Source organism: Phacochoerus africanus, chromosome 8 (assembly GCF_016906955.1).
Source record: "Phacochoerus africanus isolate WHEZ1 chromosome 8, ROS_Pafr_v1, whole genome shotgun sequence".
Taxonomy (NCBI): domain Eukaryota; kingdom Metazoa; phylum Chordata; class Mammalia; order Artiodactyla; family Suidae; genus Phacochoerus; species Phacochoerus africanus.
In genome coordinates, this window is record NC_062551.1 from 52,359,448 (window position 1) to 52,383,553 (window position 24,106).

Sequence of the window (24,106 nt, forward strand, 5' to 3'; positions counted from 1 at the left end):
AGAGAGCTTGCGCTTTCAGGAAGGGAGCCAGAGCAGAGCCTTCAAGGATTTAGTGCTACTGTTCCGCTAGCAGCTGAGGATTTGGAAAGGATGGTTTGGAAGAGTGCAGTGAACGAGAATTGGGGATGGGAGTGGCGACTGGAGATGCTGCTTGAGGCTAGACTCTTCGGGGTCATCAGAAAGTTTTGGTTTTCTCCTAAAGGCGATGAGGAGCCAGGGAAGGCCGATGAGTGGGGAGTGAGGAAGAAGAAAGATGGTGCAACCAACTTCTGAGCTTAGGGGATCCAGGGCACCTTTGGTTAACAACTTAGAAACACCGACCCTTTCTTCGGTTGGTTTGAGAAACCACCCCTTTTTCAGAGAGGTAACTGAGGCCCTAGACTGGAAGGGAAGCTGTTCAAGGTCACACGTAATTGACAGCAGGGATAGACTCCCGGCTCTGGTCGATTCTGCTTCCGCACTGGGCATCCTGCTGTCGCACAGAAAAGCCACACCCACCAGCAGCATTCGCAACCCACCTACCCACCGGAGAAGACCGCTGCGAATCGCGCTTTAAGACCTCAAGAAACTTCGGCAGCTCGGAACACGGTTAACTTTGGGAGCCGGGCCAAGCCGGGCCTTTTTTGCCCGCGCGCCCCTTTTCGCCTTCCCCATTGGCTCATTCTGGAAGGGCGCCGTCAGGGGGCCCTCTGGTCACCTCGTCCTCCGCGCGCTCTATGGCGAAAGGGCCGTGCGCAGGCGCGCGAAGGGCGCCTTAAGGGCCCGCGCTTTACGACACTTGTGCAGCAGCGGCCGCGGCAACTCGGCACTCCTTCGCGACGATTCGGCCGGGTGCCGCTGGCGGCCGTTGCCAGGGTGGGGGTCGCTTTGCGGCATGGCGATGGCGGAGGGCGAGCGGACTGAGTGTGCTGAGCCCCCCCGGGACGAGCCCCCGGCTGATGGCGCGCTGAAGCGGGCAGAGGAGCTCAAGACGCAGGCCAACGACTACTTCAAAGGTGCGCCCGCCTTGGAAGGAGGAAGGGAGGGTGGAGAGCGGCCCAGGTCAAGGGGTGCCGGGCCGCGCGGAACCATGGCAACACGGAGCGGCAGCCGGGGCGCGGGGCAGGCACTACCAAGTGGCCGGGCGTGGGGAGGCTGAGAATGGCGCTACCAAAGGGCGACAGAGGGGGGTCTTGATAGAAGGGGTGATGCCTAGAAGTGGCGTGCAGAGCGGGTGTTGCTAAGTGGGGAGACTGATGAGGCCACTACCTAGTGTGAAGCGGGAGGAGAGCGGGAATGAGGGCACTACCAAATGTGAGACCCCAGAGGTGCCACCTTTTGGTGAAACCTGAAGAGGGCGCTACCAAGTAGTGACATGAGGCAGCCGACTGATGGCGCTACCAAGTGGGGGAAGACCCAAGTGGAGAGGAGCCAAGTGGGGAATGGGGGGAGGGGAACTGTCCCAAAAGAGTGGAGAATCGTGGGCGTGGGGAATTGATCATTAGGTGGGAGGGCGAGGAAGTAGGAGATTTGGACTTACTCCAGGAAGAGGGAGGCTCTGGGAGTAGAGGTCAGGCAGTCCCAGAAATAGTATGGCTTAGGATCTTGGGAAGGTAAGGTGTAGAGGTACCCGTTCATTCATTGATTCTGTATGTTGATTGAGCATCTGCTGTGTGCTGAGGACAGTGCTAGACTTTGAGGATATAGCAACAGAGGAGACAGATGCGGCCCTGCCTTTATATGGCTTGTGATTTAGCAGGACAGTTAGACATTGAATAAATACACAGATCGATAATGAAATATTTAGAAGTTGTGATGAGTCCTTTGAAAAAACCCCAACAGAGGTGTGAAATAGAGAATAAGGGTTGGAGACTGTTTTAGAGAGAGTGGTCAGGGAAGGGCTTGCTGAGAAGGCATTTTGAGTTGGGAAGGAGTGTGCCGGGTGGGTGGAGCTGCATGTGCAAAGGCCCTGAGGTAGGAAATGAGACTGCCGGCTTGGCTGGAACTTTAGTGAGTTCGCCAGGAGACTGATAGATAAGCTTAAGATGGGGGCTAGATCACTTAGGGCTTCACAAGTCATTGCCAAGACTAGTTTGGATTTGGAGTTCCCGCTGTGGCACAAGGGGATCGACAGCATCTGGGGAGCGTTGGGATGCAGCCTGGAACCCCGCCGCTGTACAGTGGGTTAAGGATCCGGCTTTGCCATAGCTGAGGCTTAGGTCGCGGTTATGGCATGAATCTGACCCCCAGCCTGGGAAACTCCATATGCCATGGGGCGGCCAAAAAAGAAAACAGGAAAAAAAAGACTAGTTTGGATTTGACTTGGCTGTCCAAGAGGAGACATTGAGTACATAGGCCAGTGTGGAACTCTTGAGGAGAGGAATTTGAGAATGATGGGCGACTGAATGGACTAGAACACTGGGGGTGGATGAGGTCACCTAGGAAGAGAAGGGGCCGGGGACGGAACCTCGAGACATTCTGATGTTTAGAGCAGAAGAGGCTGCATAGGAGTGGTCTGTGAGGTAGAAAGAAAATTAGGAAAGCTGAGAGAACAGAATGCTTCTAGAGAGGAGGGGCTGTGTTTTAGGTCAGATGCTGCCACGGTGAGGACCAAGATTGCCATTGGGTTTGGGTCCGTGAAATGTTGGTGGTAGCCTTGAGCAGAGCAGTTTCTAGGGAATGGTGGGGCGGCAGCAGAGGGGAGGGCACCGAAGAGTGAATGGGAAATGAGGGAGTGGAGTCAGCAAATGTGGATAGGTGTTTCAAGGATTTTGGTCTGGGGGGGAGTGCTTTATTTTTTTTTTTTTTAAAAAGATGGGTGATACTAAGAGTATGTTCCAATAGAGAGAGAGAATTGATCTAGCAGAAGAAAGAGGAGACCTAGAGCAGCAGAGCCCTGGAGAAAGGGTGGGGAGTGGAAAGAGACTAGAGCTTTAGTGGAGAACTGGCTTCTGGTGGGAACACAAACCCATTTCAAGAATGGGAAAGTCGGGTCAGGCTGGAGCAGCGAGGAGGTGGGACTGGTGAGAGGGGAGGCTGGAGATAGAGCCCTGGAGGCAGGTCATGGAGTGTGGACATCGGCCTTAGGGTGGGAAGAAGCCATGGAAAGTTTGGAGAGAGGAGTGACGTGGTCTGATTAGCCTTGGGAAGAAGACCCCCCCTGGCCGCTTTAAGAAGACCACACCCAAGGGCAAGGCTGGAGGCCAAGAGGGGGACTAGAATGATGGCCAGTCGAGGGGGTGCTGCTGCCCACCAGGCTGGAGAGAGGGAAACTGACTCGAGAAATACTTGACGGAAAATGACAGCGGCTGCCTGGAGAGAGGACGAACAGGGTGGCACAGGCCCAAAGGTGAGCAGAGCCTGGCACGGAGGAAGTGAGCGGGGCTGGAGCGTAAGAGGCAAGAGGAGTTTGTGGTGAGGCTGCAGGGAGGAGGAGCCTGGGCTTTCCGCTTGAGGACCCTGGGGAGCCGTGGGTGGTTCTGAATGGGGAAAGGACAGGCCCGGGGTGCGCTTTAGAAAGACCCCTCTGGAGGGGCAGGACTGGAGGCTGGGAGATGCAGGAGGAGGCTGGGGCAGGAGAGGATGAAGGCCAGACCAGGGCAGGGAAGGGCTGTGGGGATGGAAGTGAAAGACTAGGTTGGAGAGATGTGTGGGAGGCTGACTTGACGGAACAGGGTGACTGCCTGACTTTGGGGCTTGAGGGATCAGGTGTCGGGGCTGGGGTCCAGTCTCCAGCTGGGGGATGGCAGGGCTGTCCCTGAAATGGGGATGCAGAGGAGCAGCAAGTATAGGGGTGGTGCTGAGGCGGGAGAAGGATTCTGGGAAACGTAAGCCATTGGGAGGAGCTTCGTGCCCCCACCCCCAGGACCTGGGGTTTGAGCCCTTAGGACCCCTGAAGCTGGGCAGGTCTCCAGAAGTCCTGGCACGGAGCTGGAACGGTGGGGAATGCCCCTTCAAGTCCAGGCCCCTTCCTGTCTGGCAGACAGCCGCAGCCACAGAGCCCCAGTCTCCAGGGCTGGGGGAATAACAATAAAAAGAATAATTACAGCTCGCCTTAATTGAGCCCCTGTGGTGGCCAGGTACACCACTTTGCCTAATCCTGCCCCCGGCGCTGGGAGGTGGTGCTGGGAGGTAGGTAGCGGTAGCCCTGTTTGTTTTATAGAGGAAGCTGAGGCTCAGAGAAGTGAAACCACTTGCCCAAGGTCAGAGCGTGTGAGCAGCAGAGCCAGGATATCCCCCTTCCTCACCACGTGCTTGGCTCCCACGTTCCCGGTCCTTACCCACAGCCTAGCCTGGAGCCATCCTGGCCTGGGGTGGGGTGGGGAGAGGGCCCTCAGGGACTCAGAGGAGCCCCCCCCGCCCTGCCACGGCTGGGTCATCTCTGGGAGCTCAGGCCCATTCCAGAGGCCTGGGGGTGTGGGGGTGGGGACAGAGCCTGATCCCTGCTGTTCAGCTCTCCCCTTCCCTCTGGGCCTCATTGCCCCCCACCCCCTTCTGTAAAAAGAGAGGGTTCTATTTAACCCCTAAGGAGGCCTCCAAGCCTAGGAGTTTGTAGGCATAGTTAAGAGCTCAGGCTGCCTGGGTTCAAATCTTGTTTATTTCTCTTACCTGCTGTGTGACCCCTGGGTAAACCTTAACCTCTCTGTCCTCAGTTTCCTCCTCTCTAAGATGGAAACTGCCTTGAGGATTAAATGTGCTTTATTTTAGAGCACATGGAGCAGAGCTGGGACCTGGTGTCCCTGGGTAGCTGGGTAAAATACAGGCCCCTCCCATTTCCTCTGCTCTAGTCTCTTCTTCCTTCGTTTAGTTATTGATTCACTTCTTGTACAAGTGTCTGCTGATTGCTTTCTCTGCTGTAGCCCATTTCGTCGTGAGTTCCTTTAATCCTCACATCCACCCCATGAGGCAGGGCCGCTTGTGATTCCCGTGTTTCAGATGAGTGGGCTGAGGTTCAGAGAGGGGAGGCCACCTGCCCCAGGTCTCGCGGTCGGCATCCTCAGGGCCAGGCGTCAGGCTCCAAGGCGCCAGGCTCCCCACCCCATGCCAACGGCCACTCGAGTAACACCTCCCTCCGCAAGCGTGCTGGCCATTGGGCCAGCCTCTGAAGCCCAGCCAGGAGGCTGGAAGGAGTCCTCGAAGGTGTTGGCATTCCAGGGAGGGTCAGTCAAAAAGGACTGCGTGGTTCTCCCCGGGCTTGTTTCTGGGAAGTCCTGGGCCTGCCCTCTGGGGCTCACTGTCCTGGGGGACACACCCTTCCCCTAATGGTGACTACCCAGCGTGGGCAGGCCTGGACTAGGGGAGCCCAGGGGCTGGGGCAGCCCAGAAAAGTGCCCGACTCAGCCTGGGTGTCAAGGAAGGTTTCCTGAAGGAGGGGGCATCCAAGCCATTTGGAAGATTGCCAGACACTAGCCTGCAGAAGGAAACATTGTTACAGTTCCATGGCATCCCCCAGTACCTGGCTTCTCCTTTCTCTGCTGTTGGGGTCTGTCTCTCTCTCTCTCACCTACTTCCTTCCTTCCTTCCCGAACCGTTCATGGGGCCTGAAACCGTCTTCTTTCATTCTTTTCACCAGCATTCATTTCTCCTCCTCCAGCTCGCAGCTCCAGCATCCTCTCTGGGTTGCCCAGCTTCAGCATCCTCTCTTAAGTCATCACTTTTTGGGGGTGGATTTGTGTGTGTGTGGTTCCTCCCCCCTCCCCCCCCAGACCATGAGTCCCACAAGGGCAGGGCAAGGATTCAAAGAAGTAAGAACAGGGCCCCTTCTCTTATGGAGCTTACGTTCAGATTGGGAGGGTAGATTATAAGCAGGCAACAAAGTCATGGTTTATCAGATAGCTCTGGAGAAAGTATAGTAGGAGTCAGGGCAGGAATTCTCATTTTAGCCTGGGTATCAGGAAGGAAACTTTAGCCCAGAGGGGGTGCATAAGTTGTCCAAGGACACACAGCTAGTGAGAGTGCAGCCAGGGTCTGGGCCCAGGTGGCCTGCCCCTGTGTCTGCTCCTAGGCGGGGCTCCCGCCCAGAGGCTGCCTGGTACAGGGGATGAGAGTGGGACATTTAGAACTGCTCTGATTCAGAATCCCTGCCTGCCACTTGCCAGCACAATGGGGTTTTGCTCTTAGAGCCTCAGTCCCGTCATCTGGAAAATGGGGTTAATGCAGCCATCTTCATGGCTATGAGGGTTCAGTGAGGGGGCTCAGGTACCAAGAGCCCCCCGTGGCAGCTTGCACATCCTCGTCCCCCAGTTCAGGCACATCTCCTCGCTTCAGCCTCCTGCCTGTTGAGTGGCCACATGGGAGGGGTCCAAGACCACTCTGCAGATACTGACGGAGTGTTTGACCTTGAATGAGACTTTGGCCACTCACCGTACGTGAGCACCTGACAGGGCTTATGCCATGGAGATGGGAGGATTCCACGCGTCGAGGGGAACATGCAGGTCACAGCCATAGCTCGTTTCAGATAAAATCGAACTTTTCCCTTGGGCCGGATGTCATACCCTGTCACTCTCCACTTAGAGTGTCACGTCCACACCCCACTGTGGCTGTGGTTTTGGGAACTGACCTGCCAGCCCCCCTGCCCTTATCTCCTGTCCTCCCCCAGTGCAGTTCCCCCCAGCCACACCTCCCTTTCACTGGCCCTAGAATGCAGTGCTCTCGCGTCCCCCCTCCCGCCAGGGCCTTTGCACCTGCTGTTCCTTCTGTTGGGAATGCTCTTCCTCCAGCCTGGTTTGTCGCCTCCTTTGGGTCTCTGCTGCTGTGTCCCCCCTTTTTTTTTTTGTCTTTTTTTTGCCTTTGCTAGGGCCACTCCTGCAGCATATGGAGGTTCCCAAGCTAGGGGTCGAATCGGAGCTGTAGCCTCCGGCCTACGCCACAGCCACAGCAACGCGGAATCCTTAACCCACTGAGCAAGGCCAGGGATCGAACCCACAACCTCATGGTTCCTAGTCGGATTCGTTAACCACTGAGCCACGACGGGAACTCCTGTGTCCCCTTCTTGAGACTTAACTAGGTTCCTTTTCTCTTCCTACTTCCTATTCTTCTACTAAACCCCCTCTTTGGGCTTGTTCATCTGCTTCGGGGGGCTGGACAGCCAAGGGGCTAAGGGCAGACTCATCTGTTTGTTCATGTCTCAGGTCCGGCATCAGTAACATATCCTCCTAGCCATGGGGAACATTCAGGAAGACCTCTTGAAGTCCTGGAGGAAGTACAGCCCAGCTGCGGCCTCGAGGGGTGATGGTTAGGTGGCTAGTGTGTGGAAGTGATTTGGGGTCTCAGGGACGTGGGCCTGAGGAGGCGAGGCCTGTGCGAGGATGGGACAGTCAGGACAGGGAAGTGGGGGGGGTGCTGAAGAGAAGTATCCGAGCTCAGCCGTGGACCTCAGCTTCCCCATCTGTAAACGGGACTGGGCCAGTCCCAGCCTAGGGCCTGTTCTGGCTGGGTGGGGGCAGCCCTGCCTCATGCTGCCTCTTCCTCCGTCTTCACAGCCAAGGACTATGAGAACGCCATCAAGTTCTACAGCCAGGCCATAGAGCTGAACCCCAGTAATGCCATCTACTATGGCAACCGCAGCCTGGCCTACCTGCGCACCGAGTGCTACGGCTATGCGCTGGCCGACGCCACACGGGCCATCGAGATGGACAAGAAGTACATCAAGGGTTACTACCGCCGCGCAGCCAGCAACATGGCCCTGGGCAAGTTCCGGGCTGCCCTGCGCGACTACCAGACGGTGAGCTGGGCCCGGGGGTGGGGTGGGTGGGGCGGGCTGGCGAGGCTGGCGGAGCAGACAGGGTGTGAGCGTACATGTGTTTAGTCACCGCTCAGCTCATCCAGCAAATGGCCATGAGGCCCTGTGGCCCCCAGCAGATGACCTGGGTTTGCAGCCCGGCTCTGCCATCACTGCCTGGTGACCCTGGACAGGGTACTCTCTGTGCCTTCTTTCCTACATCTGTGAAATGGGAGAACAGTAAGACCTGCCTCCCAGCGTCGCCACGAAGAATAAATAAATGAGTTTCTGCTTTTCAGACATTTAGAGTAGTGCCTGGCACGTGGTCGTTGTTCTGTAACAAGTGTTATGATTATTGTTGTTGCTATTATTGGTGAACAAGAGGCACACAGCTCTTCTGCCGGCAGAGCTTGTCATTCAGAGGAGGGCAGAAGAGAAACCCGTGTCATGGCCGAGGTAACCAGCATCCTCACAGGGGAGGGTGTGGTCTGGAAGGAAACAGGGCTGCGTGCCGTCAAGGGACAGCGAGCGGAGGTCGTGTGTTCCTGCAGCAGCGAGCACGAGCACGGCTGGAACTGGCCAAGCGCGCTTGCTCATCCGCCCAGCCAGCGCCAGAGTGGCTCTGACAGTCCCCATAGCGGGAACGACCTGCAGAGCGAGCGGGGCAGGCGGCTTCTATTCCCTTCACTTAAACTGGCTGGTTGACCCTGTGTGTGGTCAACCCTCATCTCATCCAGCAAATGGCCATGAGGCCCTGTGGCCCCCAGCAGATGACCTGATGAGCTGAGCGTGTGGCAGCCCTGTGAGGTGGGGGCCGTGGTTCCCCCCACTGCCCAGATGAGATGGAGGCCCAGGAGGCTCAAGTCACCTGCCCATCAGGCAAGTGGCAGAGCTGGGATCTGATGCAGGCAGCCCAGCCCTCCGACCCATGTCTTTCCCTGCTTCAGGGAGTCGCTTCTTGAGAGTAGGGGTTTTGTTTGTTCTGTCCATCGGGGTGGTGCTTGGCACCCAACAGGGGCTCAGTGTTTGTTGAACAAATTGCTGTTCTCCCCCTGTACACACACACGCACACACACACACACACACACACGCTCCCTCCCTCTCTCCTTTCTTTTCACTCATCACACGCTCTGAGAGCTCCTGTTGTGTAAGGAGGGCGCAGGGGAGGTTGAGAGCCGCAGGCTGCAGGTGGAGGGAGCCAGGTCACCCGGCCGGGGCTGGCTGCTGGCTGCTGGCCCAGAGAGGAGCGCGGGCAGCCTTCAGGCCAAGCGCAGGCTTGAGCCAAGCCCTGGGGACACCTGGGTCAGGGCGGGGGCAGAGGCACGGGGGAGGGGGCGGCAAGGAGGAGGGGGCGGGGGCGATACTCGGGAGGATAAGAGAAGGCGCAGCAGAGCAGTGTTCTTACAAGCTTGGCCTCCCAAGCCACCCCCCAGCCAAGCCTCCTCCTTGTCCCCTGGTGTCCTCGTTTGGAGAAGAGCGATAAGAGGAGTGGCCTCCTGGTGGCTGCGGGGCTCTGGTGAAGTGGCATGAGTCATTGGGGTCACTGGGGTGGAGGGCTCGGTAATGAGGAACTCAGGAGGACAGCTGGGGTTGGACGGGGCAGGGCTTTTCTGCAGGTCTCAGGTGCGGGGAGGGCGGAAGACAAGAGGACCCCCAAGTGCAGGTCTGCACCTGGGGCCTGGCCCCACATGCTCTGCGAGGCTGAGAAGGTCAGGCCAGCCGACTTGCGGGCGCACCCCATCTGAGCTTTATCCCAGGCCTTGGCGGGTGCCGCGGAGGGCTGGGTCATGGCCCATTTCTCTGTGGGTGCGCTGCCAGCAGCCCTGGGGAGTCCCCCCACGAGATCCTTGCCTGCAGGCTGTCCTTTCTGACATGCTTCATCCTTCTCTGGGTGCGGGGCAGAGGGGCAGGGCCCTGGGCTGGCTTCCCATCCAGAGTCTGCTTCCAGAACTATTTTGTGACCTGCTGGAGTTTCGTGGAGGACGTACCCAGGCCTCCTCTTAGATCGTGGCATCCTTGGAGGTGGAACCAAGATACGACGTTGGTTAAACCCCAGGTTCTGCTTCTCAGCAGCCTGGGCCCTGGTGAAGGCCTTTCCTTTCTCAGCCTCAGCTTCCTTATCTGCACACTCCCTGTGGGCCTAGCCCCATTGGGAGCTCTTTATATGTATTTTACCTGAAGGAAACGCATTCAATCTAGCTTACAAGAGGGAAACTAAGGTCTGGAGAGAGGAAGTCCCTCCAAGGTCACCTAGCAGAGAAGAGGCAGGGCTGAGACCTGAACCCAGAGTCTTCACTTGTAGCTGTTGGCGGGCCCTGAGGTCAGCGTGACGGTTTGAGACCAGTGGAGTAGGGAGAAAACAGCAGTTCACTGGAGCAGGTACGCGTGTGTCTGTGAAGGCTGCTCTTCATCTGTGTGCGTCCGAGGGGTACGGGGTGTGGTGAGTGCATGTCTTTCTTACTCTGAGTTGTGGTCAGAAATGCTGAAGGTCCCTTGGCAGGGCCTCCAGGGTCAGATGCGCAGCTCTGAGCCGTGCAGCTCTGTGCTTGGGCTCTGGCTTCGTGTCCTCACCTGTAAAAGGACAGGAAGAGCAGAGCCGCCTCGGTGTCCTTGTGAGGAATTGGTGAGCTGTACGGTTAGAGTCAGACCTGCCCCTGTGGGTCCTGGTGCATTTCTCCTGGGGGCGTCTGGGGAAGCGCTGCGGCCTTGGACTGGATTGGGGGTGGTCCTCCATTCTTCTCTCCCTCCAGGGCCAAGCCTTGGACTCTTAGCAGGAGCCCAGCTCCCCTTTCCATGGGTCCATGTTGAATCCCCCCACCAACGCCCCTCCTCTCCCAGTTCATCTTTCAGGGGGACTTTGGCTCCAGGACTCCCTGCCCCCGCACTGGGTCATCTTCTCAGAAGATTCTGCCTGTCTTCTTTCCTGTCTGTGGCTGGGACTCAGGTGGTCACGTGGGCCCAGGCTGGATCTAAGGGACCCCTTCGGCACTCTCCACTCCACCCCTTCCTGGGGCTTGGGGGGTTTGGTTTGAAATATGGTTTGCGTTTAAGTTTCTTCTCAGAGCACATAGCCCAGTGCCGTTGGGTAGAAATGCCTTTTGCCCTGCACGTCTGTGCAAGCACCTGTGCACCTCAGGTGTGGATAGATGATAGTGACAGGAACAGTCACAGCTGGCACCTGACACCTGGCCTTCGCACTCTGAAAACTCATGTGATCTTCATGACAACCCCAGAAATGGGGCCTGTTACTATCCCTGATTGACAGGTGAGAAAGCCGCAGCCCAGGAGTAGGTCCCTCCCCTTAGGTCCCACAGCCAGGCAGAGACAGCCCGGTCCCAGAGTCAGGCTCCTGACCACTGGACGTAAGCAGTGGCCAGAATTTCTCAGCCTATTACTTGCCCTTAGCTCAGGCGGTGCGCTCCAGTGTCTTGCTTCTGTTTTATTGCGAAAGGAGTGTTGGTGTGACTTCCTAAATGAGTTCACTCGAGTTTTTCCACCTGTGGGGTGCAGACCCAAGTGTCATGCCTCCACTGCCTTCCCCGAGCACCTGGCTGGCCTCAGCTGTCCCTGTGCCTCTGGCAGGCACAGCCCCTGCCTGGGCTATGTCCTGTCACCTCTGCACTGGAAATAATCATGGAATTCCTGCTGTGGCTCAACGGGCTAAGAACCCGCCTGGTGTCTATGAGGGTGCGAGTTTGATCTGGTGGTGCTGTGGCTGTGGTGTAGGCTGGCAGCTGCAGCTCCGATTCGACCCCTAGACTGGGAACCTTCATGTGCTGGCGGGTGTGCCCTGCCCCCCGAAAGAAAATAATCATAATGGCCCGCCACATGTCATGTCACCCAGAGGTCAGGAGCACTTGGTGAGGGACCTGGTTTTTGCTGCTGGTCTCTAGTTCCTCACCTCAGTTCTAAACCCAAGTGTTTGAAAAAACAGTCTGGTAAGTTCAGTCAACTCGTTTGGTGATGAAATCTGACCTGGACTTAAACTAGGAGGCTGTCGATGGTCTTGAATGCTCCCAGGTGGTGCGATTGGAGGTTTTGCTGCAGAAACAGAAGGGTGTGTAGTCTCCAGGTGCCACCTGGTCCGCTGGGGGCGTCACATAACATACAGCCCTGGCACCGTGTCACCTTTCTGAAATCCGGGCAGTTCCCAGTTCCCCAGTACACGCAGCCCCCATGGCTTCACATGGGGATGTTGAGCCTGTGTTAGCGTTTTGTCGGTTGGAGCACTGTAGTTACTGCCCATTAGTACTCCCAGCTGAAAAGGCTCCTTTTTGAAAACAGCTTTTAATTTTGAGAGTGCCGTAGCTTCACTCGGAGTTATAAGAATATAGAGGTCCCATTCTCCCAGTTTCCCCACTGACATAACTGGCATCATTATGAAAATACCATAGTCAGATACTGACACGGACATGGCCTAGATCCCACTTTGTTGGTTTTTTGTTTTTTTTTTTTTTGGTCTTTTTGTCTTTTCTAGGGCCGCTCCTGCGGCATATGGAGGTTCCCAGGCTAGGGGTCTAATCAGAGCTATAGCCGCCGGCCTACGCCACAGCCATAGCAACGCCAGATCTGAGCCACGTCTGCGACCTACACCACAGCTCATGGCAACGGCGGATCCTTCACCCACTGAGCAAGGCCAGGGATCGAACCTGCAACCTCATGGTTTCTAGTTGGATTCATCTCTGCTACGCCACGACAGGAACTCCCGGGCCCGATGTTAAGTTGTCACATTACCCCTTCTCAGGATTGCTGGCACCCTCCTTGCTTTCTAGATGCTGAGGGAGGCCAGAGAGGTGGGGCTGCCTGCACTCTGACCATGACCAGCATCTCCCTGAAGGGGTGCAGGGCGCTGTGGGGACGATGGCCGAGGGTAGGGAGGTGAGCACGTCCCAGCGTGCATGGCGGGAGTCACGATCTTATGCAGGGAGAGAACCAAACGCTGGCTTCTTAGATCAGTGTCTTTGCCTCTCTGGGCCTCAGTTTCCTTATCTGTCCAGTGGAGATTGTGATCACACCACGTAGCGCTGCTCTGACGATCAAGTGAGCAGGGCAGTTGCTTATACCCTCAGACGCATAGTAAGCACTGCACTGGGTACGCTTGCCGCTGCTGTTACTGCCCCAGCTCCTTTAGTCCCGGCAGCGTAGTTTTGTCAGAGAACCCGGCAGGGGCTCAGAGGAGATGCTTGGGGTGGCGGGATCGTCCTTGTCCAGTCAGGACACTTGTTGACATCTGGGACTCAGCCTCAGCTCCCACCTCCCAGCCACCTTCCAGTGGGGAGGCAGGTTCCTGCAGTACTCGGCCTACTGGGGAGCCCCGAGGGGGTACCTGACGCAGCCTGGCGGATGGGGGCGGTGGTTGCACATGAGGGAGCTGAGAGCCGGAAGAGGAGCAGGAGCTAGAAAGGAGCTGGAGGTGGAAGTGTGCTCTGGGCCGAGCCTGTACGAGGCCTGGAGGTGAGCGGGAGCTGGCCCCTTTGGGGCTTGTGAGTTTGGTCTGGCTGGTAGTGCTGGGCAAACAGAGGGTGGCTTGGACTTTATCCTGGGTTGTGGACTATAACCTCTCCTCGTTGGGAAGGACTCCAGGGAATGCCTGGTGCTGCTTTTCTCCCAAGCCTGGCACGGCGCCCCCCACCCCAGGTGGAGCTGCCTGGCGGGGTGCCCTAGCCTGAGCCTGCCCAGACCCAGCTCCCTGCCACCCCACCTGGCCTGCATACCCATTCTGGGGGGTGGGGGAGCCCCATTGACCCTCGGGGATCAGCAAGTGCCTTTGTCCGGGCTTCTGACCCTTTCTGGTGGTCTCTTTCCACCAGGGACATGGCAGCCCTGGCAGCCCTTCCTGCCTGCTGTGGGGAGCAGGAGCTGAGGGGGCCCACACCTAGGGAGGCCAGCAGGATGGGCAGGTCAGCCAGGGTCCACTCCTAATTGCACTGACAGTAGCTAAAGGGCGTCTCGGAGTGAACTCACTTGCCCAAGGTCACACAGCAAGTGAGGGGCAGAGCCGGGCTCTGCGTGCAGGCCTGCCTGCTTCTGAGCTTGGAGGAGCAGAGTTTGTAGGAAGCAGCGTAGAAGGGAGGGAGAGCGCCGGCTCCTTTTACTGAGAACTAAGCGTGTCCTGAGGTCTGGGGCTCAGTGCGTGTGATCTCATTTAATCCGCACAGCAGCCTGTGAACGGCGGCCGAGGAGGGCAGCCTGCGAGCATGTGGAGTTGACTCTTGCCCGGCCCCGCTGCGTACACTCACTCAGTCCTCTCAGCTGCCCGCTGAGGGGGACGGGGTCGCAGGCAAACTCGTTGCCCAGGTCACGCTCCTGATGATTGCAGAGCTGAGATTGGAACCCACGAGGCCTGGATCTGTGACCCACAGTCTCCACCTTCCTTCAGAAGAGAAAACTCAGGGGCTCATTTGCCCTGGGTCCCTCCCCACCGCCCGCAAAGCCCAAAGTTGAATGAGGGCCTTGCCACCACTGGGTGCCGGCTGCTGCTCGCCCACCCAGGCTGCCCACCAGGCCCTGTGTTCATTACTTAGCCTCCCAACAGCCCTGGCAGGCGGAGCCTGTCGTCTCTGCATTTTGTGGATGAGAAAACTGAGGATCATGGAGTCCAGGTTCCCCGGCAAGTCATTTCCTCTTCAGATGAGTCTGGGCTGTTAACAGAGACTTTGGATTAGCCCCTGCTTTCCTCTCAATCCCACCCACCTTGGAAATAGCATCATGAACTGTGCCTCGGCCCACCCTGGTTCCAGCGAGGAAGCTGGAGCTGGACGTGTGCCTCCAGTCGCCAGTTGATGGTGGTCAGAGCTGAGATTTATTATGAGTGTCTGTGTGGGTTAACATGTTTACCTTCCCAGCAGCCCTGTGTTGGCAGCTCCGTCAGGCCCACTTTGGGGGTGCAGAAACCGAGGCCTAGAGGCTGAGCCCTAGCTTGTATCCCTGGTACCCGGTGGCCCAGCCGCTCTGCTCCGCGTTGGTGGAGTCTGGGGCCAGGCAGGCCAAGGACGGCCATGGCGTCTGTCTCCTTGAGGCTCCTTTGCCCGACCTCGGCCTGGGCGTTGATACCTGTTCCCTTCCCTCCCCTCTCACCCACCCACACACCCAGGTGGTGAAGGTGAAGCCCCACGACAAGGACGCCAAGATGAAGTACCAGGAGTGCAACAAGATCGTGAAGCAGAAAGCCTTTGAGCGGGCCATCGCGGGTGACGAGCACAAGCGCTCTGTCGTGGACTCACTCGACATCGAGAGCATGAGTGAGTAGGGTCTGGGTGCGCTCTCCGTGCCCTACCCAGAACATTCCACATCCTGGCCTGGACCTTCCATTCCCCTGCATGCTGGGGCCTGGGGGCCGTGGGGCTCACGCACCATCTGTTGCTCCTCTGCCTGCGCACCTGGGGACTCCACAGTCCAGAGATGGGCTGCAGGCCCCCGGGTCCAGCGAGCTTCCCTGCTGTACTGCCCACCCTGCCACCCACAGCTGCATCCACCTGTTGTGGGCCTCCCATGTCTGATTTGTCCGTAGGTCCCCTAGGCACTCAGATGAGTCATTCATTCCGCAGATGACTGTTGGGCACCTCCTGGGTGCCAAACGCTGGTGTAGGCCCTGGGGATGCAGCTGTGGACAGACCTGTCCCTGCCCTCGAGGGGCTGGTGTCCTGGTGGGGAGAGGATGGACTTGTCAGCTCACAGTGCTGAGCACGGTCACGTCCTGGCGGGGAGGGGCCGCGGTAGACGGGGAGGGCACCGAGAGGGCCTGGGAGCCGACCTGAGCGGAAGGAGCGGCCGTGAGAGGCCCCGGCCAGGGGAGGACGCTTCTCTCACTCCGTCCCCCTCTCAACCTGTGTGTCCAGAGCCGTGTCTGCCCCGTGCCTGGGAGCCAGGCCCCACTTCCCACCCTCCCAGTGGCCGTGGCCACTGACTCTGGTCCCCCCATTCACACACCAGCCATCGAGGATGAGTACAGCGGGCCCAAGCTGGAGGACGGCCGAGTGACAGCCACCTTCATGAAGGAGCTCATGCAGTGGTACAAGGACCAGAAGAAACTGCACCGGAAATGCGCCTACCAGGTAACACCCCGGCGGGGGCTGCCCAGCGCCGGCTGTGCCTGAAGCCCACCGCAGAGGACCACTCCAGGACGGGGGTCCCGGTGGCCTGTGCTTGCTGAGCCCGGGGTGCGCCAGGCGCCGTGCAAAGGAATCCTTTACTTCTAGCGTTTCCACTGGCTTATTTTTGAAGACCGCTTTCATCTTTCTGCCACATATGCTCGTGCATGTCATTTGCCTTTCCTGCTAGAGCCTTTAACACATTTTTCATGGTTATTTTCAAGTCTCTGTCTGGATATTCCACCATCTGGGTCATCTCGCGGTCTGCTTCCTTTGTCGGCTTTTTGTGTCTTTAAATTTTTTATTGTATGCCAGACATTTTGTGTAAACGAACAATAGTTCTCTTGTGGCAGTGGGTTAAGGATCCGGCATCGTCACTGCAGTGGCTCAGGTCACTTCCATGTGCCGTGGCCACGACCAAAAAAAACAGTTAGCGACCGAGGCAAATAACGTTTTTCTGCACATCATGGCAGGACCTGGTTCTGTCGGGCTGCTAGTGGCAGGGCTGTGTCCCTCTCATCGGCAGTCGAGGGGCAGCTCTTCTTGGCCTTTGTTCACGGCTGGCTTCAGATTTTTTTCAGAGTGAATCAGGACGCTCCTGTCAGCAGGGCTTGGGATCTCAGCCCTGCCAAAATCCTGAGCATGTCTTTGCGCTGTCAAGTCTCCAGCTTTTGAAACTGTAGGAAAACGCTACATTTTTTTTTTTTTTTTCCTCTACAGACCTGCTGCCAGATTTTGGGGTGGCTGGTGAGTTCTCCGCTCTCCAGTCTCGCCCCCACTTTTGTGCCTCAGAAGGCCTCTCTCCACCACGCCACCTCGTGCCCTCGTGGCCGTGGAGAGAATCGGTGGGCGAGGGCACAGGCCTGCAGCAGGGGCTCCTTGGGGCTTTGTCATGCCAGCTGCCGCGAGGGAGGCAGTCACAGTCCCTTTTTCCTGGGAACCCTCACTGTCCCCATTCGAGTAATTCAGACCTCTTTGCATCCTTGACTCAAATGTGTTTCAGAGTGTTTCTTTGTTTGTTAATTTGTTTTTGGTGTTTGGGTTTGTTTGTGGTTTTTTGTCCCTTTGGCTCTTTCTCCTCTTGGTCCAGAGGGACTATCTTCGATAACTTTCCGTGTTCTGACCAGCAGTTGCCATCTACTTGACTTTAACACTTTGTTGTCCTAACGTTTTATGTAGAAACGTGTCAAATCTACAGAAAAGTCAAAAGAACAGTTCTGTAAACATCTGTACCCTCTTCACCTAGATTCACCAACTGTTCACATTTTGACGCCTTCTGTGTATACACGCATATACGTGTGTGTCACGCACACACTTTTTACTTTCGCTGAACCACTCGAGAATAAGTTGCATCATAACCTGAATCCCCTAAAAACAGGACATTCTCTTGCTTGACTGTAACTTAGTCATCCCACCGCAGAACTTTAGCTCGGATACAGTAATACCAGCTAAGGCGGACAGCCCCAGGCCGACCATAAGACGCGCAGACACTGTCAGATACACATGACATTGTCAGGGTCATCTTCAATCACTGAGAACGGGCACTATCTGTGTTGCCAGGCGAATATTTTAATTTCCCCCAGTTATTTTTCAAAACATCATTTTAGCTGTTTTTTTATTTTTATTTTTATTTTTTTATTTATTTTTAATTTTATTTTCCCACTGTACAGCAAGGGGATTAAGTTATCCTTACATGTATACATTACAATTACATTTTTTTCCCCACCCTTTGTTCTGTTGCAACGTGAGTTTAGCTGTTTTTTTAAAATGCAGAATCCAAGAATCAATTACTGCATAGGACCTGCATTTTTTACCTCTTTCCATCTAGAATAGTCAGTCTCATACCTTTTTGCAAAATTATTATTTTTTTTTGGTCTTTTTTGCTATTTCTTGGGCTGCTCCTGTGGCATATGGAGGTTCCCAGGCTAGGGGTCCATTCGGAGCCGTAGCCACCGGCCTACGCCAGAGCCACAGCAACGCGGGATCCGAGCCGCGTCTGCAACTTACATCACAGCTCACGGCAACACCAGATCCTTAACCCACTGAGCAAGGCCAGGGATCGAACTCCGCCTAGTCTTATTTATTAACCACTGTGCCATGACGGGAACTCCATTTTTGCAAAATTCTTTTGTGACGCTGATATTTAGAGATTTCCAAGCCAGTTGTTTTATAAAATGTTACACATCTGGATTCAGCCTGGGTGTTTCTTTTTTCTTTTTTGTCTTTTTTCTTAGGGCCGCACCTGCAGCATATGTAGATTCCCAGGCTAGCAGTTGAATTGGAGCTGTAGCTGCCAGCCTGCACCAGAGCCACAGCAATGCCAGATCCATGTCTGCAACCTACACTACAGCTCACGGCCACACCGGATCCTTAACTCACTGAGCGAGGCCAGGGATCGAACCTGCATCCTTTTGGATGCTAGTCAGGTTCATTTCCACTGAGCCACGACAGGAACTCCCAGCTTGGGTGTTTCTTGGCGCTGATTGTTTTAGGAGAAATCAGGAGTCTAGGGCTTCCTGTGAAATAATCCTAATATTTAAATGCTACATAGGCTACTCAGGTCACAGCCTGGGGGCCATCTCTGTTTCCGGCCGGGCCTCCCCTGCCTGTTCCTCTTAGCACCCCACCTCTCACCCTCAGCCCAGCAGCGTGTCCTGGCCAGTCCAGTCCCCAGGGTCGGGGTGGGTGGCAGGCCATCCAGCTGGCCCCGCTCACAGCCCGTCTTGCCTTGCAGATCCTGGTACAGGTCAAAGAGGTCCTCTCTAAGCTGAGCACGCTGGTGGAGACCACGCTCAAAGAGGTGCGCGCCGGGGTGGGATGCGGGCGGCCAGGGGGGGCGGCTCCCTGGCTGGGTTGGGGCCTCGGGGCTCAGACACTCATGGGCCCACCCGGCTTGGTCTGCCCCTCTCCCTGATGCCCCCTGCCCTCCACCTCGGGTCCCCGCTGGCTGTCCCTCTCCATCCTCTTCATTTCTGTGCCCTCACCTGCGTCTTGCATGGTTCTTCTCGGTCTGCTCTGACCTCTCACCCTGCCCCTCCCCTCTGCCCCCTCCCCACATCTCTCTCTGGGCCCCTCCCTCTCCGGTGGCCTCTTTTCTTCCAGACAGAGAAGATTACAGTGTGCGGGGACACCCACGGCCAGTTCTATGATCTCCTCAACATATTTGAGCTCAACGGTTTACCCTCGGAGACCAACCCCTATGTATCCTTCCTCGGAAGGGCAAGCCCCTCCCCTGCCCCTCCTCTTGGGTTTGGGGTGCAGGAGGGAGAGGAACCCCTGCCTGAGAAAAAGGCGTGAACCTGAGAAGGGCCCCGAGACAGGGGGAGTGGTTGGCAGCCTTGTGCTCCGGGCCCCGGGGCCAGGCAGGCCTGTGTCAGAGCCCCAGCTTCTCCCCTCTTAGAAGAGGGCTGGATGCACCAGAGCACGTTGGTGCGGCACCCGGCCTGCCCATGCCTGGCTTCCCTCTTGGCTGTGCCATTTTCTGGCTCTATGACTGGCAGGTCGCCTCACCCCTCAGTTCCTTGGGCTCCTCATTTGTGAAATAGCTGGTGGTGAAGGGCCTGTCTCCTCAACTACCGAGAGGCCTGATGTGTTAACACCTGGCAGGTGCTCCGTGACCCACGGTCCCTGCTCTATAAGTGTTTGCTGCTGTTATGATGATTGCTTGATGAATGGTTGCTGTGCGGTGTCGCCCGTGTCCCGTTTCTTCTGTGGCTTTGGGTCTGAATTTGGGGGAGAGCTGAAGCCGGCTGACCACCTGGGGTGTGCACCTCAGCCATCAGTTTCCCTGAAAAGCAGGCGAGGTTGGGGACCTCAGTACCAGCCTGCTGAGGCTCAGAGGTCAAGCTGCTGGGCCAGACCCACACAGCGAGCAGAGACAAAAGCCCAGATGCCCTGAGCCCTGCTGGCATCCTCGACCCCAAGCTGGTGCCACCAGGGGCCCTGGGGTGTGGAGGGGCTGGGGAGGGAGCACCCCACCTTGTTTTCCTTAGCAGGGCAGATATTTAATGGTGACTTCGTGGACCGTGGCTCCTTTTCCGTAGAAGTGATCCTCACCCTTTTTGGTTTTAAGCTCCTCTACCCAGATCACTTTCACCTACTTCGAGGTGAGCTGGGGGGCAGGGTCTGGGGTCAGTGTAGGGCCTTCAGCAGGGCCCTCACTTTCTCCTCCATGAGCCTCCAACTTCTTAGCTGCTAAGTGGGGATACTGGTTGCAGCTCTGTTCATTTTGTGCCTTCACTGGGCTGGTGGACAGGGCTGCCGTGTAAGGTTGAGTGGGTTGTGCACTGCACAGGCGGCGTCATCTCAGTGGAGCTCTTTGGGCCCTAGTGAGGACTTTGGTCACGGGAGGGCTCTGAGCAGAGGAGGCTGACTCTGGGGTTAACAGGATCCCTTGGGTCTCTGTGGAGAACAGACCAAGGGCTGAGAGTGGGAACATGGAGACTGGTGGTGGCCAGACCCAGGTGGAACAGTGGTTGGATTGGGGTTCTTTTCAAAGTAGAGCCCGGGGTGTTTGCCGATGGGCTGGATGTGCATATGAGGGAAAGAAGGGGTCGGGGGTATTCCAAGGTTTTGGCTGGAGCATCTGAAGGGCTGTGGCTGCCACTGACGGATGGGAGGACGGGAAGAGCAGGGTGGGGAATGGGGAGCTTGGCTCCGGATGCGGTTCTCAGACTGAGATGTCTGGGCCCGATGGGCAGGACGAGCTCTCCAGGGAATCAGGGCCCCGGTGGGTGGGGTGGGGGCGCTGAGGTGTGGGGCGATGACTGGAGGTGCAGCCAGGAGAGGAGGAAGTGAGGGCAGCGGGCTGGGTTGGGGGCTCCCGGGGGCATGAGTGCTGACACCGGTCAGGCCCAGGGTTCACATGGCGACCCCAGGCATGGAACAGATGCTTGAGGAGCGCCAGCAGAGGACTTGAACAGCATGGGCTCAGCAGCCATGGGGGCCCGGCAGCTTCCTTGCCACCCTGCCCCTGAACCCTGGGAGGGAGGAGGGAGGTTGCTTGGGGGAAGATGGAGCCCCCATTTTGTCCAGACCTCCCCCTCCTTGGCACTTACAGCCTGAGACAGCCTGAAAAGTATGACAGGTCCTTTAAGGAGGAGCCTGAGGCTCCCAGGGGCTGGGGACGTGCCTGTGGCCACTTGGGGTTGGGACCGGGGTGAACCCAGGTCTCAGCCACTCCATGGCGATTGGTGCAGGCCTGGGCCCTGTGGCCACGTGCCCAGGCGTCTCAGCCTTTTGCCCTCTAGAAAGGGGACTGAGGACAGTGTCTCCACCCTGTCGGGTTTCTGGGAGGGACCAGCAAGCTGCTACATGGATGCCATTGGCTCGGGGCCGCCGGGCAGTCCTCCCCGGCCAGAGCCGAGGGCGCCCAGCAGTGCTGAGGTCTTTCTTCATCCTGCTGTTGGCCAGGCAACCATGAGACGGACAACATGAACCAGATCTATGGCTTCGAGGGCGAGGTGAAGGCCAAGTACACAGCCCAGATGTACGAGCTCTTCAGTGAGGTGTTCGAGTGGCTCCCGCTGGCCCAGTGCATCAATGGCAAAGTGCTGGTGAGCGAGCCCTCTGCCAGTCCTGGGAAGGTTGGAGTGTGGCTGGCTCCTCCCCTCACACTGCTGTCCCCACCTGAACCCCAGATCATGCACGGGGGCTTGTTCAGTGAAGACGGCGTCACGCTGGATGACATCAGGAAGATCGAGCGGAGTCGGCAGCCTCCAGATTCAGGTGACGGGGCAGGCTGGGGACAGCCCCTCCGTCTGGGGCCTCCCCAGTTTCCTCACTTGTGACTGGGGTCAGTGCAGCTCCCGCTGAGGCGGTGCTGGCCAGGGAGCATGAGTGCAGCAGCTGGCGTCCCTTATTTATTTGTTTGTGAGTTTATCCGCTGCTCCTGGAGTGACAGCATGGGGACAGACAGTGGGTGTCCCTACAGGTGGCTGTGGGGAGAGGGGGTGGACGGGGTGAGGGTATCAGGCGGTGGAGGCCCTCCCTGGGACAGCACGAGAGCACCCACCTACCTGCAGGAGGGTGGCCCGGCAAGCACAGGGGGCACGGGGCGAGCTTCCCACGACGGCTCAGCGAGGCCAGACCCTGGTGAGCCTCAGGGCCCGGGTGAGGAGCTGGGTCTTCGTTCCTAGGGCAGGAGGGGCCGCAGAGGCTTGAGCAGGGTATGGACCTGATCTGAATCGCAGTGTTAAAAGCCCCGTCCAGCTTTGGGGCCATAACAGATTGAATGGGGGGTGGAGGGGAGGTCGCGGGGAGGCCTGCAGCAGCTCTGAATCCCATCTCACGTGCCCCTTGCCTGCTCCCCCGTGGATGTCCCCTCCCAGTCCAGTCCTGACTCTGGACCACAGGCTTGGGAGGTGGCCTGTGCCTGATGCTCCCTCTCCTGCCTCTAGGTCCCATGTGTGACCTGCTCTGGTCGGACCCACAGCCACAGGTCAGTCTCCCTGGGGACAGGGGCTGCAGGTGTGGGCTGTGGGCAGAGGGTGTGGGTGGGGGGCGGCCAGCACCTGAGCACCCTGTCTCCCCAGAACGGGCGCTCGGTCAGCAAGCGAGGCGTGAGCTGCCAGTTCGGGCCTGACGTCACCAAGGCCTTCCTGGAGGAGAACCACCTGGACTACATCATCCGCAGCCATGAGGTCAAGGCTGAGGGCTATGAGGTGGCGCACGGTGGCCGCTGTGTCACCGTCTTCTCTGCCCCCAACTACTGGTACGGCCCTATCTCTACCTCTATCCGGGCCTCTCTTCCCCACCCACTGATTGTTTCTTTCTTTCTTTTTTTTTTCTTTTTCGAACTTTTTTTGTGATAGAAAATTCCAAAATGTGATAAAATAGTGTAATGAACACCCACATACCTGTCACCTAGGTTCAGCAGTTAGCAGCAGGGGGCCAATCTCTGTAGTCTAACCACCCCCCCCCCCACGGCTGTTGTAAAGCAAACCCCAGGCATCCTCCTCCTAGTCACTGAGGCCCAGGTGTGCTTCTGAAAGAGGAAACTCTTCTTTTCTGTACTGCTACCACAGTCACGCCTTCAAAAAATGTCACCTGAACCCAGCAGGAGTTCCATTTCCCCCCGATGTCTCATAATGTCTTTTTAGGTGATTTCTTTCAAGCAAGACCCAGACAAGGGCCGTGTTTTCAGTCTCCTTATCTTTGAGTTCCCTGTCCCCTCCCCTCTCCCTTGCTAGTTTTTTGTTGAAGAAACCAGAGTCTCTTATGCTCTGGACAAGGCCGATTCCATCCCCAGGTGGCTGGTCCCCACATTCTTTTGTCCCCTGTGTTTCCTAGTGGTTAGAGCCAGGGTGTGGTCACACTGGGGACCAGGTTTTGGCAAGAGCCCTGCTTGTGCCCTCTGCCCATCCTGACAGGAAGGACTGCTGCTGGCCAGGCTCCCTGCGCCCTCTCCTCCCCTCCTGGCCTCTGTCCATCTGGGTCCTTGACTCTGTCTGGGGCTCCTCTCCCTCCCCCAGCCCCACACAGCCCCACCCAGCCCCTGAATGACCATATGGCCACCTCTGCTCCTGTCCTTGTAGCGACCAGATGGGGAACAAAGCCGCCTACATCCACCTCCGGGGCTCTGACCTGCGGCCCCAGTTCCACCAGTTCACAGCAGTGGTGAGTCACCCCCTGGGGTGCGTGACCTGGGAGAAGGAGGCTGGTCAAGAGGGGCGAACTCGGTGCAGAGCAGCTCTCAGGGGCGGGGCTGCTTTCTGCCTCTGGGCTCAGAAGCCCCCCCTCGGCGCAGCCAGCCTCTCTGTCTGACCTGTGTGCCTCCGCTTCCGCAGCCTCATCCCGACGTCAAGCCCATGGCCTACGCCAGCACGCTGCTGCAGTTAGGGATGATGTGAGGCCCCCGCGGCAGGGCCCCGCTCCCCATCGACCCCAGGCCCAGCCCAGGGCAACGTTGGACCCCCTTTTACTTTGTAAAGTTTGTATTTATTCCCCTTTAGGTTTGCAGAGGGGGTGGGGGGCTGGCCAGATGGTCTGCTTCCTGGACAAAGGAGGAGGAGGTGGAGAGGCTGAGGGTGGGGCACCTACCGGGCATTCTGGAGGGAGGCCAGCACCGCTGTGGGCGGGGCGGGGCCCAGAGGCTTCCCCGCCCCCCTCGTTTGCATGGCCCCTCCCCTGCTAAAGCAATAGGGCCCCGCCATAGGAAGACCCCTGGAAGGAGGGTCATCAGGGAGGTCTCACCTGCACCCCCTCCTGGCAGCCCCGGGGCGGGGCAGGCTGGGGCTCACCCCCTTCCCCAGCTATTTTATGTCTGTAATTAAATATGTTAAAATAAAGTCATTATTGTAAGTCAGCTCGTCTCAGA

At 57.5% G+C, this 24,106-nt stretch overlaps 1 protein-coding gene across 1 annotated transcript; it reads left to right on the forward strand.

The window, feature by feature from the left end:
* Positions 1-777: 777 nt before the first annotated feature.
* PPP5C (protein phosphatase 5 catalytic subunit) lies at positions 778-24,094 on the forward strand. Its single transcript, XM_047789679.1, has 13 exons — positions 778-995; positions 7,461-7,702; positions 14,793-14,940; positions 15,632-15,753; positions 18,524-18,589; positions 18,892-18,990; positions 19,790-19,895; positions 21,202-21,344; positions 21,429-21,516; positions 22,188-22,228; positions 22,323-22,501; positions 23,325-23,406; positions 23,577-24,094. Exons 1-13 carry the CDS (start codon positions 875-877, stop codon positions 23,637-23,639), a joined length of 1,500 nt encoding a protein of 499 aa, XP_047645635.1. The 5' UTR covers positions 778-874; the 3' UTR covers positions 23,640-24,094.
* Positions 24,095-24,106: the final 12 nt, after the last annotated feature.

What these genes read in the sequence shown, in the direction of transcription:
- PPP5C (XM_047789679.1), top strand. Translation starts at nt 875, where the DNA reads ATGGCGATGGCGGAGGGCGAGCGGACTGAGTGTGCTGAGCCCCCCCGG. An exon ending in CCCTGCGCGACTACCAGACG is followed by an intron (nt 7,703 to 14,792) that starts GTGAGCTGGGCC and finishes CCACACACCCAG; the next exon opens with GTGGTGAAGGTGAAGCCCCA. An exon ending in TCGGCAGCCTCCAGATTCAG is followed by an intron (nt 21,517 to 22,187) that starts GTGACGGGGCAG and finishes TCCTGCCTCTAG; the next exon opens with GTCCCATGTGTGACCTGCTC.